The sequence below is a fragment of the Oratosquilla oratoria genome, chromosome 41, assembly GCF_046742065.1.
Source record: "Oratosquilla oratoria isolate Oo_2021 chromosome 41, ASM4674206v1, whole genome shotgun sequence".
NCBI classification, from domain to species: domain Eukaryota; kingdom Metazoa; phylum Arthropoda; class Malacostraca; order Stomatopoda; family Squillidae; genus Oratosquilla; species Oratosquilla oratoria.
Window position 1 is genome coordinate 5716485 of NC_134817.1, and position 14140 is coordinate 5730624.

At 39.6% G+C, this 14140-nt stretch overlaps 1 protein-coding gene across 1 annotated transcript; it reads left to right on the forward strand.

Annotated features, from left to right (window-relative positions):
• The first annotated feature begins 4107 nt into the window (after positions 1–4107).
• On the forward strand, positions 4108–13144 carry RpL8 (ribosomal protein L8). Its single transcript, XM_076177830.1, has 5 exons — positions 4108–4227; positions 4657–4798; positions 11431–11572; positions 12217–12435; positions 12832–13144. The coding sequence occupies exons 2-5, from the start codon at positions 4661–4663 to the stop codon at positions 13104–13106; spliced, it is 774 nt and encodes a 257-aa protein (XP_076033945.1). The 5' UTR covers positions 4108–4227; positions 4657–4660; the 3' UTR covers positions 13107–13144.
• The last annotated feature ends 996 nt before the right edge of the window (positions 13145–14140 follow it).

Sequence of the window (14140 nt, forward strand, 5' to 3'; positions counted from 1 at the left end):
GGATAGATTTAAATGAGTGCATAGAAGGTTTAGGGAGAAATGTCAATGTAGTGGTATTGGGAGATGTCAATGCTTGGGTAGTAGATGAACCAATAGACGGAGTGGTTGGGAAGTGTGGAGTTCCAGGAAAAAAATCGTAGTGGGGAGTTGACGGTGGAGTTGTATCTAGAGAGTTGATGATAGAAAATACTGTACAGTGTTTACGAAGAAAGTTGTGCATAACTACACATGGGAGAGAGTGGCTGATGGAAGGGTGGTAGATAGGGCGTTAATGGGCTATATTGTGGTAACCAGGAGAGGAGTAGGGAGAGTTTTGGATATACATGTTCTTAGGAGAGAGAGTGGGGGAGTATCAGATAATTTTTGGTAGAAGGTAAGTTGAGAATGGAGGATAGATGGAGAAAGAAGAAAAGGACAGAAGGTAGGGAGGTGCTTAGAGTAAACTGCTTAAATAAGAAAGAAAAGGAGGAGCACAAAAAGAAGCTGAGAGGGGAATGGAAGGGAGTGAAGGATAGAGTAGAACTAGGAATGGGACTGTTTCAAGGAGAGAGTCATAAGGTGTGCAAAGATGGTGTGTGGAACAAGGAGGATGGGAAGAAATAGAAGGAAGGGTAGTGAGTGGTGGGATGGTGAAGCAAAGAAGGTTGTAGAAGAGAAGAAACAAGTATTCACAGATTGGTACAAAAAAGGAGAAGAGAAGTAAAGCATAAGATAAAGGAGACAAAGAGGAGAGTAAATGTGAAATGGGGTAAGAGTAAGACAACATTTTGAAAGTAATAAAAAGATGCTTTGGAGGGAAATTAAGAGAGAAGGATCGAGGAGGGGAAGCAGGTAGAGATGAAAAGGTAAAAGGTGCAGATGGAGAGACGATAATGGAAGAAACAGTAGTAAGAGAAAGATGGGCAGAATATTTTAGGGAGTTGCTAAATGTGAAGGAGGATAGGAAGGGAAAGGGAGTTGCAGAGGGAAGGGCTAAGAAAATGTCAGTAATAAATAAGGAAAATAGAGGAGAAATATGGAAAAATAAGGTGAAAGCAGTTATTAGAACAATGAGAGTAGGTAAGCCTCATGGGTTAGATGAGTACCGTATTATGTGGAGTGTCTAAAAAAGGAGGTAAAGTGATGATGGACTGGCTGTTGAGGTTGTTTAATGTTTGTCTAAAAGAAGGTAGAGTACCGGAGGACTGGAGGAGTGCCTGTATAGTTCCACTTTACAAGGGGAAAGGGGACAAGTGTAAGTGAAGTAGTTTCAGAGGGATCAGTTTGTCGGTTGTAGTTGGGAAGGCTTATGTGAGGGTTTTGATCAAGAGGATTAGGAAAGGAACAGAAGGAATAATTGGTGAGAAACATTGTGGGTTTAGGACAGGTAGGGATTGTGTGGATCAGATTTTTGTGATAAGACAGATATGTGAGAAAGCTATAGGAAAAGCTAAGGATGTTTTTTGCGCCTCTATGAATTTAGAAAAGGCTTATTACAGGGTAGACAGGAAGGCACCGTGGGAGGTATTGCAGATATATGGGATAGGAGGAAAGCTGTTATGAGCAGTCAAGATCAAGTTTTTACAAAAGTAGTAGAGCCTGTGTTAGAATTAGAAATGGAGAGTGTGAGTGGTTTGAGGTAAAGTTGTGACTTCGCCAGTGATGTGTTATGTTACCCTGACTGTTCAATTAATGTATGATGGGGTAGTGTGAGAGGTAAACGTAAAGGTAATGGCTCGGGGATTGGAGATGGATAAGAAAATGGAGAAAAATGGGAGATAAACCGGTTGTTGTTTGTTGATGACACTGCGCTTGCAGCAGGATCAAAGGAGGGATTAAGGAAGTTAGTGATGGAGTTTGGGAAGGTGTGTGAAAGAAGGAAGTTAAAGATAAACGTGGGTAAAAGTAAGGTGATAATATGTACAAGGGGAGAGGATTGCAGCAAATTGGAAGTGAGTATGTGGTCGCGGGGCAACGTATCACTTACCTTATCCACGTTATTTCTTGTTTCTTCTTCGATGACGAAGAAGAAGCTTATTTCTCTTTCACTCGTATCGCCTATTAATCGTACCCTAGCTAATTATTCTCTATAAGTTTGTTCCGCTGCATTTTTCTCGCTCGCTGTCTTCCCCTCTTTCTCTCGTTTGCTTCGCATACACATTGCCCATACGCATCAACCAACGCCCATTCGTCCCCATCTACGCAGTGACCTTTGACCCCGTGCCGGGGGTGGCAACTGCACACCCATATCCAAACCACATTCATTACACAGAATATTAAAGGAGACTGAAGGAAGTGGATAGCTTTAGATACTTGGGTGCGAATGTGGCAGAAAAGGAAGGAATGGAGGGGAAGGTAGATTGTAGATTGAGAGAAGCAAGTAAATGCCTTGGGGGATTAAAAACTGTAATGTGAAATAGACATTAGGGAATGGATGATAAGAGAAGATTGTATGAAAGAGTAATTGTACTGACAGCACTCTATGGGGCAGAAACATGGAACATAAGAGAGGAAGAGAGAAGGAGATTAAATGTGTTTGAGGTGAAATGCTTGAGAATTATGATAGGGGTTACTAGGCTAGATAAACTGAGAAAAATAGGAGGTGAGGAGGAGACTGGGGATTGAAAGAGAGTTGGGAGATAGAGTTGATGAAAGAGTATTGGGATGGTTTGGGCACATGGAAAGATTGAATGAAGAAATATTGGTAAAAAAGGTGTGGAAGGCAGAGGTAGATGGAGTGAACATGAGGGGGTGACCAAGGATGAGATGGATGGAAGGGGTAAAAGGGACATTGGGAAAGAGGGGAATGTCTGTTGAGGAAGGAAGGAAGAGGACAGAAGATAGAGATGAGTGGAGAATGGTTATGTATGGATGATGCTGTGATGTATGGGGGTGGGTGGGGGTGAGGGAGTATAAGTGAATGATATTATGACCCAGCCCGAAGGGATTTCTCTCTGTGTTCTCTTTTTCCTGCATGAGGGGACCAGGGGGGGTGGGTCGCCGATCAAATGAAGCGGCCTTGCTGTGGATGTGCTGTGTCTTGTGACACTGCTTCTGACCTAGAGCAGTGGGCGAGATGCGGCGATGACCCGTCATCCAAGAGGAGCTAAAATGAGAGAGAGGAAGGGGCGGTGAATGGGAGTGGAGTACGTGGAGATGAAATGGGTGGGAGTGGATCTATGCTCCATTGACTTAGTCTACCTCCCTTGTAAGCGGGAAAAAAAAACTTTGGTATATGTGTGCATGCATAAATATAGTCAAAGGATGTCAAGAAACAAATTTTTCATGTAGATGCATAGCTACTGAAACAGCTGAAAAAAATAAAACAGCCCAAGCTAAAACCAAAAGATTGTTAACTCATAAAAGTGGAATTAGAGATAAAGAGTGGAAAATTAGTGGAATTAGAGAAAAAGAGTGAAAAATTAGTGGAAAAGAGTGTTAACTCATAAAAGTGGAATTAGAGAGCACAGTGATCGGTGGAACTCCATAAGGTTTGATGCTAGTACCCTTAATTAATATTTACATATATTTATGACATGATGCAGGCTATGCTAACATATTTGTAAACGAGGCTACGAGCAGAATTTGAAAACTCGAAATGTCGGAAGTATACGCGTTATAGTTTTTTTTTTCATACAAATGCATGGATACCTGCGGCAGTCTAGATAATGATATTTCCCAAGCTGGATCCACAAAGAATTTAAATTATAACAGGAGTATGAATGATAGTCAGAATGGAAGTAATACATCAATTCTAAGCTAGGCATGACAACTGGAGAGCAAGAGATAGGACCCCATGAGTATTATTTCTTCCATCTACATTATAATCAAGCAAATACGATTGGCAAATACAACATGATACCCAACCAATACTTGGCTACTGTACATTACGAGTGTTCAGCCGTTAATTCTAATGTATATCATCTATATATAGGACTGATTGTTCATCTATCATTACGTTACTTATAAATAAAAGTTCACATATGAACGGTGCAAAGCATGCGTGTCTTCTTTATAAACGGATGTATATATTATTTTCAAAACATAATGCAATTTTTCCCAGTAATTTACAAAAGTTATATGAAAGATAATAATCTAGCTGCAATTTCTAATTTCACTTATTGTGTACACAGATAAGCTACTTTGAGTTCGAATATTTTGTTGCGCAAAGCTTACTTCTTCTGTTACATTATTTTGATACAGAGGGCAGCACGCTCATTGGGTCTTTCCGTCATCGAAGACACCAAGGTACGGGAAGGATTTGAGGACCATTGAGTTATCATGAAATATCTTGTTAATAGTTTATGTATAAGTGGATTTTTAAATTGGAGGAAGTCGTCGTAGTCATACAGATTACATCTGAGTAGATATTAGTGTGGAAGAAGTGGATAGTTTGTGATAAAATAATGTGAAATGAAAGATCTTTGAGGAGCTAAGTATTGTTTACATTTCTCAAACCTACAGCATGATGCTAAAGTGTAAAAAATATTACGAGATTATCATTATTTTCGTAATTTTGGAATATCTTTTAAGCACCAGCCGACAATAATGTTACTTGTTATATTCAAATTTATGACTACATGCAAGGTCTTTGCCAAATCTTTTGGCAAATGTAAAATTATTGTTGAAGTCAATTTCATATAACTTAAAGTATGGTAAACTTTCTTTATTCTACAGCAAGATGGGACGTGTTATTCGTGCCCAGAGAAAGGGTGCGGGATCTGTTTTCAAATCCCATGTGAAGCACCGTAAAGGGAAACCCGCCCTTCGTCCCGTTGATTATGCAGAAAGACACGGATACATCAAGGGAATAATCAAGGTAAGGGCCTGTTTGTCCAGATAGCATGTAAGGATGTGTGTAGGAACAGTTTCACGTGTCTGGAAACTTTACTTACTTTACTTGGATATGTCCTGGTTTCCAATTTCTTTAAAGTAAACTAAGTAAGTCATCTGGTCTGTTATGGTGTTTGTCGACCGGCATCCAGCAGTCTAGCCTGGTACTGATGATAGGAATTTATCCAGTCCAACCCCTTCAGTCTGTCCACTGCACAGCCGTTGATATCTCTCATATCACTCGGGAGGGCATTAAAGATCTTTGGACCCTCATGGCTCAGGCTATTCACGGTATATTTTTAGTTTTGACCATGGGTGCAATATAGCAATAGGAAATTAATTATATTGTAAATTATAACGTATCAACCTAATATGCAATTTTGTGAGCGGAAATTAAAAAAAAAGTACTAAAACAGATTTCGTAAGCAACGAAGTCATGTTGGATGAATGGTATGCCATGTTTGTTATGATAGATGCCGACGTCGAAGAAATGAAAGGATAAAATCGTCTAACTAAAATTAACCTATCCTAGCCTAACCCGTGTGCATTAAATCATTACCTGCAATAGGTAGGTCAAACACCACCAGAGGCGCCACCGTCGATGACGAGCGCAGTAGCACGTCATTTTATGCGCATGCCATGCAAACGGCCAAATTTACATACCGCAGGAAATTTCATTCATAGAAATGTTATGCGAGTGTATTTACCACGATTGTAGTAAATTTCAAACAATTACATCATCAGTTATGTGTTGGTACATAAAAACAAAAGATAAATATGGCGGCTTGCATTCAGCAGTAAATTGAAAATTGGTTTATGTTTCAGCGTAAAAAATGAGCTAAAATTCAGAAAACTGGCAACTAACCAAAATAAACGAAAACTACTAGTCTCGCTTATTATTCTAATACCAAAATAAAGGCAGCGTGTTACGGTAGAGCTCAGAAATCGGTTGTTTAATTTTTTTCTATCGGATTATTGGATAGCAACGTCGGCATCCATCCCGCCGTCTCATCTATCACTGGTGGTATGGATCAAACTTCACTATCATGTTATTAGTGTAATAGACTTATAGTTGAATTATTTCAACTATTTTCTTTAAAATGTGTGATTTTCATGTAATTTGATCAAAGAGAAGTTACGTTTTTATCCTCTGTAATATTACGGACCACAGCTACGATTCGTCCTGCCCGCTATCTATGATCACTGATGGTATGGGTCAAACTACACTATTAAGTTTGTTACTATTGTGTTATTAGCTTGCATATAGTTGAATTATTCAAACTATTTTCTTTAAAATGTGGGATTTTCATGTAATTTGACAGTATTCGTAGCTGTGGTGGGTAATTTTGCAGAGGATAAAAACGTAATTCTATGATCAAATTACATGGAAACCACACATCTTAGAGAAAATAGATCAAATAATGCAACCATATGCTAAATTTTTATACAAAATTGTGCTTGTCAGTAAAAACAGTCATTGTTTACGTTTGTTTGGCTATTAGTCGTACCACACATTTTGGCCCGATTTAATTCCATTCAAAATGCAATATCTCGAGAACTAGGACATCTAGATGGATAATTCAAATTGCATTATACTCATAGCGACTTTTTGCATCCTATGAGAACTACTTCAGCTCAAATATCAGGAATTCGATTTTCATGTTGACCTAGCTATCTATAGTTGAATTATTTCAACTATTTTCTTTAAAATGTGTGATTTTCATGTAATTTGACGTTATTTGTAGCTGTGGTGGGTAATTTTGTAGAGGATAACATAATTCTTTGATCAAATTACATGGAAATCACGTATCTAATAGAAAATAGGTCAAATAATGCAAACATATACTAAATTTTTATATAAAATTGTGCCTGTCAATAAAAACCGTCATTCTTTACGTTTGATCGGCGATTAGTCAGACCGCACGTTTCGGCCCGATTTCCTGGGAAAAAATAGGCCCGATTTAATTCCATTCAAAATGCAATATCTCGAGAATTAGGACAGCTAGATGGATAATTGAAATTGCATTATACTCACAGCGACTTTTTGCATCCCATGAGAACTACTTCAGCTCAAATATCAGGAATTCCATTTTCATGTTGACCTAGCTACCTTGAAGGAATGCATGTATCTCCGCTCCATAATATTCCTTCAAGAAAATGTACCTGGCGAGGTACTATCTGAAGTACTGAGGCCGTCAATTGACAGACAACAAGATGGCATCCCGATCCTATGCTACCGACTTCGTTCATTAGCATATTTGCTTGTAGCAAGGTATTTTTTATTGGTCAATTTATAGTTTCACCCAACTATAGAATTTGATATGTGGCTTATGTGATTCTGGTGAGAAATGTTGTGATATGAACAATGGTGTACATCATTTCTGTCGCAAATGCGTACTTTGGAAGTAATTAAGTATTGAAGTTCTGCACTTATGCCTACATCTCCCGAACGATCTGGGGGGACGTGTGGGAAATCGAGGTTTTTTTGGGTGGGGTAGACATAAATGGAGTAATGCGCATTGCCAAACAGGTGTAAAATGAAGAAGAATAAAGAAACTCGTAAAAAAAAAAATCCCATATCGGCGGGTACTGCGCACAGCACCATGTTTGTTTACTAACGATGTAAGTATAGATTGAAGTGCTAGATTGAGGGCAGCCGATGGTGCAAGACTTGGTAACCGTAAAGTAACCTAACCTAACGGAGGTAACGTTAGTTTATGGTTAGGAATTCTTGCGCGGCTTGAGTGGACTTCACTAAGTGTAACAATTGTAGCGAGACATTTCTTGAATCGTTGGTAAGCACAAAGATACCGCTGGACTCGACCTAAAATGTGATTTTTATTTATGTTATTTATTTCTATTTTTTTTAAGAGTTTTTGTTCATTTTATACCTGTTTTGCAATGCACATTACTCCATTTATTACTCTCCCTCACCCAAAAACCCCGATTTCCCACGCGTCCCTCCAGATCATTCGGGAGGTGTAATAAGTGCATAAATTTAATACTTAATTACTTCAAAAGTACACATTTGCGACGGAAATGATGCACACCATTGTTCATATCACAACATCTCTCACCAGAAACACATAAGCCACATATCAAATTCTATGGTTGGGCGAAACTATAAATTGTTCTTTTTATTTTCATTTCCGCCCACTAAATTGCATGTTACATTGATACATTTTAATTTACAAAATTAATAATTTTCTATTGCTGTAGTGTGCCCATGGTCAAAACTAAGAAAATACCCTATTCACTAGCAGGGTCTTGATCCTTTCCAGAGGTCTGGTTGGTATTGTTTTTCTTGTTATTTTCCTCACAGAACATTTAGTGGTGTAAGGCTGCAGGGAATGAGGTGCTGGGTTAGGTACCTTTCCTTCAATTATTTTCCATACATAGATTGCACGATACCATTCTCTTAGTTGTTGATAGTAGACTCCCAACTTTTTGAGACATCCCCAGTAGCTTAAATCCCTCATTCCTCTGATTTGTCTGGTGTAAGAGCGTTGGACATCCTCAAGGAACACTACATCTACAGTCTTCCCCTCAGCTAGGTTGTGTAGGACCCAGTCATGATGAGCTAGGAGCTTTGATAAGCAGGGTCTTCCTTTTCTGAAGCCGTGCTGGTTGTCATTGAATAGTTGGTTATCCTCCATATACTTCACTATATTGTTGCGAACACTCTTTTCAAAGATCTTGATCAGGTGTGATGTTAGAGCAACTGGTCTTTAGTTTTACTTTTTAGGGATGCATCTGTCTCCGCCCTTGTATATTGGGGACACGGTGGCAGTTTTTAGGAGCTCCTGAAATATGCCTGTGTCTAGGGACTTTCTCCACAGTCTAAGCAGCTGTTTTGCCAGGGTGTTTCTACAGTTTAGGAGTAGCATGGTTGGTACTCCGTCCAGCAGCTGCATTTGGTCTCGGATCTTCTATTGCTGACTGTATGTCTTTAGCTGTGATGTCCAAGTTAGTGATTTGGAGCTGCTTAGGATTCTCCGCAAGAAATTCTCTTGGATTTTGTACAATTTTATGCTGATTACATAGAGTAGTTGGACAACCAATGAGCTTTGTATGTAAATACAAACAAGCATAGTGTAATTTTCAAGGGTAAAATTTTAAGTTGGGCACACCTACATGATATAGCAATAGAAAATTAATTATTGTTTTAAATTATAATACATCAATGTAATGTGTGAACATTTTTGAAGTCAATAAAAAAGTTACTAAAACCTGTTTACTAACGAATGAAGTAGTGTTGGTTGAATGTTTCGCTAAGTTTTTTAATAGATGCTGAGGTCTAAGAAATGAAAGGGTGATAAATTCGTCTATTTTAACCTGACATATATTTAGTAATTCAGAAAAGGGGAAGATGGGCAGTATATTTTAGGGAGTTGCTAAATGTGAAGGATAGGGAGGGAAAGATAGCTGCAGTGGGAAATGCTAAGAAAATGACCGTGGTGAGTGAGGAAAATGGAGGAGAAATAAGGAAGGATGAAGTGAAGGCAGTTGTTAAGATGATGAAAACAGGTAAGGCACCTGGTCTGGATGGATGCCATGCAGAATGTCTAAAAAAAAAGGAGGTACATTGATGGTTGACTGGCTGGTGAGGTTATTTGATGTTTGCTGGAGAGAGGGTAGAGTGCCAGAGGACTGGAGGAGTGCCTGTATAGTTCCTCTTTACAAGGGAAAAGGGGACAAGTGTGAAAGTAGTAGTTTCAGAGGGATTAGCTTGTTAAGTGTAGTTGGGTAGGCTTATGGGAGGATCTTGATTGGGAGGATTAGGAGAGGAACAGAGGGAGTAATTGGTGAGGAACAGTGTGGATTTAGGACAGGTAGAGGTTGTGTAGATCAGATCTTTGTGGTGAGACAGATATGTGAGAAAGCTATAGGAAAGGGGAAGGATGTTTTTTTGGGCTTTATGGATCTGGAAAAGGCTTACAATAGCGTAGACAGAAAGACTGGGAGGTTATGCAGATATACGGGATAGGAGGAAAGCTTCTGGGAGGTGTCAAGAATTTTTATGAGAGTAGTAGAGCTTGTGTCAGGATTAGAAATGGAGAGTGTGAATGGTTCGAGATAAAGGTGGGACTTTGTCAAGGATGCGTTATGTCGCCCTGGCTGTTCAACTTATACATGGATGGGGTAGTGCAAGAGGTAAATGCAAGGGTAGTGGGTCAGGGATTGGAGATGATTAAAGAAAATGGAGAAAAGTGGGAGGTGAGCCAGCTGTTGTTTGCGGATGACACTGCACTTGTGGCAGGGTCAGAGGAGGGATTGAGGAAGTTGGTGACAGGGTTTGGGAGAGTATGTGATAGAAGAAAGCTGAAGATAAATGTGGGTAAAAGTAAGGTGATGAGATGTACAAGGGGTGAAAGTGGCAGTAGACTGGAAGTGAGCATTAAGGGAGGGTGACTGGAGGAAGTGGATAGCTTTAGATACTTGGGTCCACCCTTAGCATATGATGATGCCGATGTGGGCATTGTGAGTATATCAGGATGCCGGTATCTGCATCTTGATTATATTTATTGCAGTTGTAGCCAAGTGACCCCTGTATTTTGTGAAAATGCTTGATTGCTTTCACAGTGGTTGTCACCATTCAGGGTTAGAGATAATACAGCTGTTAATTCATATTTTATAATGCACACATTGTGATGCATCATATATCAGTCAGCCCTGAGTGAGAGCATGAGTATTTGACTCTTAATGAAGAGGTTAACCAAGCAAGTCTGCTGTCACCTTAAACCTTTTCCATACAATGGTGCTTATGTAGGCATCATGTGACTGCAAGAGACCATAAGGCTTACACAATGCTTCATGTCCATTACCACCTGTCATCCCCATCCATAAAGTAGATTTTTATAGGTGGACGCCAAAGTGATATAGCAATTTTGTAGGATATTGACATGTATTATTTTCTTAGAATTGGTTCACAAATGAAGAGCCATGGTGAGTGCTTGAGAGACCAATGTTTTGATAGATGTCGAAGTCATAGGAATTAAAGTATGATAAATTGGTCTAACCCAGTGGTTCTCAATTTTTTTTTTTTGGTGGGGGGGTTAAAATCCTGATGTCATCTAAGAGGTGATATACAATTCTTATCTGAAACATAAGCAGTTATTTACCTGATGGATAGAGGGGTAATGAATAGATGAAATATAACAAATAAGATGAAAATAAAAATAAAAATTGCCCAGATTTCCTCAATACCTGTGGGGTGACCCCATGTTGAGAAGTTCTTATCTAATTTAACCTGCATTAATACATGGGGAGGGGAAAACTGATGCTCATTCAAACCACCACTCTCTCAAAATGACCAGTATGTTGGGGTGCTTGTTTTATGATCAGTGTGTGAACATGCTTGAAAAGTACGTCCATGTGCAAATTGGTTGTAATTCTCCTCTAAGAATCGCACTCACAACTTTAGAATAAGTTTTGAGAACGGACAAAAGAGGAAGATCAAATGGCATGCTCCCATTTTCTTGTAGATAAATATTTACGAGAAAAGAAAGCTATGCAACATGACGTATTGAGAAAGTAAATCATGGCTGTTCTTGAGATACATATTTAGTTCAATGTTGTTATTACTTATGGCTGATGAAGGTGTGTGCTGTATTGCAGAAAATCATCCACGATCCTGGTCGTGGTGCTCCCCTTGCAGAGGTTCATTTCCGTGACCCATACCGTTACAAGACGAGGAAGGAGCTGTTCCTTGCATGTGAAGGAATGTATACTGGACAGTTTATCTACTGTGGAAAGAAAGGTGGGCTATTTTTGTTTGTTTGTTTGTTTTTTTAAGCCTCTTTTGAACCATACCTAAATCTTTATCAGTGGATGTTAGGCCTGAATGCAAGAGGTAGAACATACCCACATTCCCTGTATTTACCTTAGCTTTTGGCACAGGTAAAAAGGGGAATTTGGAACAATTTAAGTGGTAAACTTAAATGGCAATAAAGTGTTAATTGATGATCTTGAAGAGTGAAGAGTATAAGTGTAAGTATTTCACTATAACCCCTTAATCTGCCCAAAAGAAATTATGGAGCATTCAAGAATTGTCCCTTCAGGTTGTCATATGTTCATCCAAGTACAACCATTTTCCTAGTTTGTGCACACACTTTAGGTCTCCAGCAAGATTTGCATTAACAGATTACTTACCATTGCTTGACAATGCATCCAATGCTCCCATCACTCTTTCACCTCCTTGGTTTTCCACTGGGGTTTTTCCTTGCTTCTTTTACATTGTCATTGACCTACCACACTCTTCTGTTCACTGATGTGTGACCCCCAGATATCCATTACACAATTGTTGTATTGAGTTAATTTTGAAATGTATTTTGTGTGGAGATGTCCTTGTTATGATTGATTTGTCTAGACTTTATTCTACAACTTGTTCATTATAAATTCCAGCCAATTTGGATGTGGGTAATGTTATGCCCATTGGTACCTTGCCTGAAGGAACTATTGTCTGCAACCTAGAGGAGAAGGCTGGAGATCGAGGTCGCATTGCCAGAGGATCTGGCAATTATGCGCAGGTCATTGCCCATAATCCTGAGACCCGTAAGACCAGGGTCAAGCTGCCATCTGGAGCAAAGAAGGTCATTCCTTCTGCTAATAGAGCTATGGTTGGTGAGTATTGTCATATTAGTTTGTATCTTTTAAATTATGTGGAGTGTGGTACTAGGAGTCTGGAGTCGACATAATTTTTTTTTTTTTTTTTTTTTTTTTTTTTTCCTCCTCCTCCCTCCCTCCCCTTTGGGGGAAGCAAAGTCAAAAGGAGTATAGAAGGTAAAAGGATAGTGTAGTCCACTCAAGTCCATGCATAATATTGGTAAGAACATGTGATCTCCAGGCTCCAACAATATCATTCATGTTTAGCCACTGCATTGGCTAATGACCAGAGTACATGATGAATATCGACAGTCTTGAATCTTCTGAAGACAATGAGGCTATTTCTGATGGAAGATAATGTAGTGTTGAAATGGAAGATAATAGTAAAATTGCTAAGCTGATACTGGTTTCCAGGTATTGTTGCCGGTGGTGGCAGGATTGACAAGCCCATCCTCAAGGCAGGTCGTGCCTATCACAAGTACCGTGTGAAGAGGAATTGCTGGCCCAAGGTTCGTGGTGTTGCTATGAACCCAGTAGAGCATCCCCATGGTGGTGGTAACCATCAACATATTGGTAAGGCTTCTACTGTCTGCCGAGGCAAGAGTGCAGGTCGCAAGGTTGGTCTCATTGCCGCCAGAAGAACTGGTCTCATCCGTGGTACCAAGAAAGACCCCAGACAGGTCCAATAAGTATAGAAAAAAATATATGTACAAGTGGCAAAGAAAAATAGTTGTTTTCTTAACCCCTTGTTGCTCTTGGTCACAAGTCTGATTGCTCTGCCATGTGAAAAGATTGGCAAGTGTTGCAGCATTTTTGCATTCATTCATATGTACCAAGGGCTTTTTTCCCCCCTTATAAGGGAGCCAAAGGTATAAATCCACTCCTGCCCATTTCATCTCCACGTACTCCATGTACCACCCCGCCCTCTTTTTCTTGACTTCTCTTGGATGACTGGTTATCCCAGCATCTTATACACTGCCCTGGGTCAGAAGTAATGCTGCACGAAAGCGCATCCATGGCAAGGCTGCTTCATTTAATTAGTGACCACCCTATCTCATTCAGAAAAAGATGGGAGAAATCCCTTTGGCTGGTGTTAAAATAATGTACACACATTCTCTTATGCCCCCACCTACTTCCATGCATCTTAACATTATCCATATACAACTGTTCTCCACTCCTGTCTTCTCCCTACAAGAGACCCCTCTTTCACAACCCTATTTCACCCCCATCCATCTTGTCCTTGGTCACCTCTGCCTACCATGCTTCTTTTACCAGTCTTTCTTCACTTCTATACTGGTAGAGTGCCTGTGTAGTTCCATTTTACTAAGAAAAGGGGGACGAGTGCGAGTAGTAGTTTGAGGGACCAATTTGTTGAATAAAGGGGAAGTCATATGGGAGGGTTTTGATTGAGAGTAACAATATAGGAGAGGTAGGGGGTTGTGTTGATCAGATTGTGATTTGTAAATATGTGAGAGCTAAGGAAACTATAAATTTTGGTCCTTTGCATTTGGAAAATGCTCATGATGGAGGTAATGCAGATATATGAAATATGAGGATAGCTGTGTAGTACAAGAGCAATAGAGCCTGTGTTGGAAGTGGCTTGAGTGAAAGATGAGATTTTGCCAGAGATTGATATGTTTGCTGTTCATACATGGATGGAATGGTGTGAAAGGTGAATACAATGTAAATGTTCTAGGGATTGGAAATTGTTAAAGAAAAGGGA